Source organism: Trachymyrmex septentrionalis, unplaced genomic scaffold (genome assembly GCF_001594115.1).
Source record: "Trachymyrmex septentrionalis isolate Tsep2-gDNA-1 unplaced genomic scaffold, Tsep1.0 scaffold53, whole genome shotgun sequence".
NCBI lineage: Eukaryota > Metazoa > Arthropoda > Insecta > Hymenoptera > Formicidae > Trachymyrmex > Trachymyrmex septentrionalis.
The window spans coordinates 3,622,963-3,625,575 of NW_017305705.1; the positions used below are offsets into that span (position 1 = coordinate 3,622,963).

General features: G+C 26.7%; 1 protein-coding gene across 2 annotated transcripts in view; it reads right to left on the reverse strand.

Moving 5' to 3' along the window:
- LOC108752015 (transmembrane 9 superfamily member 2) overlaps positions 1 to 2,613 on the reverse strand; it is a 7,248-nt gene that overhangs the window by 3,493 nt on the left and 1,142 nt on the right. For both annotated transcript variants that reach the window (XM_018492588.1, XM_018492587.1), the window contains exons 2-8: positions 2,316 to 2,383; positions 2,101 to 2,194; positions 1,882 to 2,017; positions 944 to 1,065; positions 730 to 853; positions 491 to 630; positions 214 to 390 (exon numbers count right to left, since the gene is read on the reverse strand). In XM_018492588.1, coding sequence (XP_018348090.1) covers positions 214 to 390; positions 491 to 630; positions 730 to 853; positions 944 to 1,065; positions 1,882 to 2,017; positions 2,101 to 2,194; positions 2,316 to 2,383 — 861 coding nt within the window. The remainder of the gene's footprint in view (positions 1 to 213; positions 391 to 490; positions 631 to 729; positions 854 to 943; positions 1,066 to 1,881; positions 2,018 to 2,100; positions 2,195 to 2,315; positions 2,384 to 2,613) is intronic.

The following is a 2,613-nucleotide window of genomic DNA, read 5'->3' on the forward strand; positions in this document are numbered from 1 at the left end:
TATTTCTCAGTTATACATTTATTTTAAAAGAAAATAGATATAGCAATTGTAGATAATATAGGCTGTGTTCCAAAATTTATTGCTAGTATTGAAAATCTATAGTTTACGTTATGTGCACTTTCAATACTGGCAATTAATTTTGGATGGAATACAAACACAGAAAAAGAATGACATGCTATTAAATTGTAACAACTGAATAAAGTATATAGGTACCTGGTTATATCGTGCGATGTCTTTGTGCAGAGTACGAAGCATTATCATAGCTACCATTCCAGAGAGGAATAGAACGATTATCAACGAGTTAAGAATACTGAACCACTGAATATTCGAATGTGGCATCGATTCTAAAATGTAATCCCACCTAGATGACCATTTAATCGTGTTATTTTTCTGAAATAATAAGTATAATAATAAATACAATAAATGATTAAATTTTATTAATTATCGTTAAAACTATTTTATTATTGTATACTCGTGAAGATATACTTACCACAAATTTAACAGAATATGTATATATTACTTGGAACGTCTGTGCAGATGGTTGCTCACTGGATGGTATCTCTAATGGTATTTGACTTTCACAATCAATTTGGCCAGTATGCTTAATACTGCGAGGTACTACTTTTACAGCTATTAAAATCACATTTTGTACAATTATTATTTAATATTATTCATAATTTATTAATTTGAGATATTAAACACTAGCAAAGATCAATTTTTAGTACTTACATATGATACGACCACCGTTTTCCTTAAAGGACGATCCCCATTCCTCTGAACCACCACTATGATAAGTTATAGTAAGATTCACGTGATTAAATAAATAGTAAATTTTTGATTTGTTGTACGGACCCTAGGAATGTATACAAAGAGACACATTGTTAGATAAATTAAATTTTATATTTTCATAATTTTGAAATATATTTTGATAATTCATCCTCACATGTATAGTACAAGTATCTTGCTGAGATCTGGATTCTTTTGAATAACAGCCCATGGGGAAGCCAGTGCTACAATATTGTCGTTCATCTTCTAACTGATAACACCACGTTACTGGCATATTATCTAATAGCATACATTAACAGAATCATTAACAAGTTGAAGTTATTTTAAGAGTATTGAAAAGTTGTGCGATTGTAAAATTCTTGAAACTTTTCAAGTAATAAATTATTTAAACAATCATTTTTTCACAAAAGTTTAACCAGTTCACCAGTTATAATAGAAACAGCAAACTAAATATAATTATATAATAATTAAACTAATTAATTATTGTCATTATAATACAAATATATTTTCATATTTTGTGTGATATAACTTTAAAATTTACTCCAAAATTATACTAAATACATTCTTGTTCTTATAAACTTTTTACGTGTTAAAATATATTTGCGCTAACAGCATATTTAGATATTTGCTTATTATAAAATCGTTATTTAGATTTTTTAGATTTTTAACCCTCCACAAACCAGGTGGAGTGTGACATACCCCTTCAAGATAAATTTCTATTAACTTCTTAAAAAATACGGTGTGTATTTTGCCAGTTTCACATGTAACTCAAGAGCGCATTGTTACCAATTATACTAAATTATAGTATATTTATGATAAAGTATAGCATGAGGGATATAATATACCTACATATGATCCATGTTGATTTTCCATTTGGTTTTATGGAGGGTTAAATTACCTTACCATTCATTTTTCTTCAATTTTTGAATACAATATTATATAAATTAAATTTACAATATTGAAATTACAATATCCTATTATGATATACTACTAATAAAATATTCAAAAATTATTGTAATAAAAAATATTTAAAAAGAAATTTTACAATACTTTTCATTATTTTTAATTAATTGGTTAATGTATTTGATACTCTACCAACTATCCAATGATGTTGATAATTGACTGCTATTGCTTTCCTTAATAAGGTTAACTTTTTCTCTGAATTTTCATCACCTGGCGTATACAATTTTGTGCAAACAGTAGTACACTTGATATCTTTTAAGAACTCCAACTATAAGTGAAACATTAATTTTAATTTTCTTGTTTTTTAGATTTAAGTTGTTAAGGAATATTAGACTTGAATTTTGCATCTACCTTGTAAGGAGAGGGACGTATGCGTTCTCCAAAAACAACCTGTCCCAAATTCTCAACTGGGGACTGTCCATCCTCTGCCGTGCAAAAGTCAAAACTAGATTATAGAAATAGAATAAAAAAAAAATATTATCAAAGTTATATAAATATTGCATTACAATAAAGTAATACAGTACATAAAAAAATATAACAAAGAATTTGAATATAATATTACTTACTGACTATATTCATAAGGTATGACATATTTCTCAGTGTTTAAACGATTCACATATAGTTTGATATCCGACTAAAACAGAGTTACAGAGTTTCGTTACCAATATAACTAACAATATTACAATTTATCAAGATTTAAAAATATTATATCAAATTGTAATATTTTGTTCGCTAATATAATAATATAATAAATAATAATATAATAAGATATATAGTGATATATATATATATGAAGGAAAAGTAATATCTTTGTGTGTGTGTGTGTGTGTGTGTGTGTGTGTGTGTGTGTGTGTGTGTGTGTGT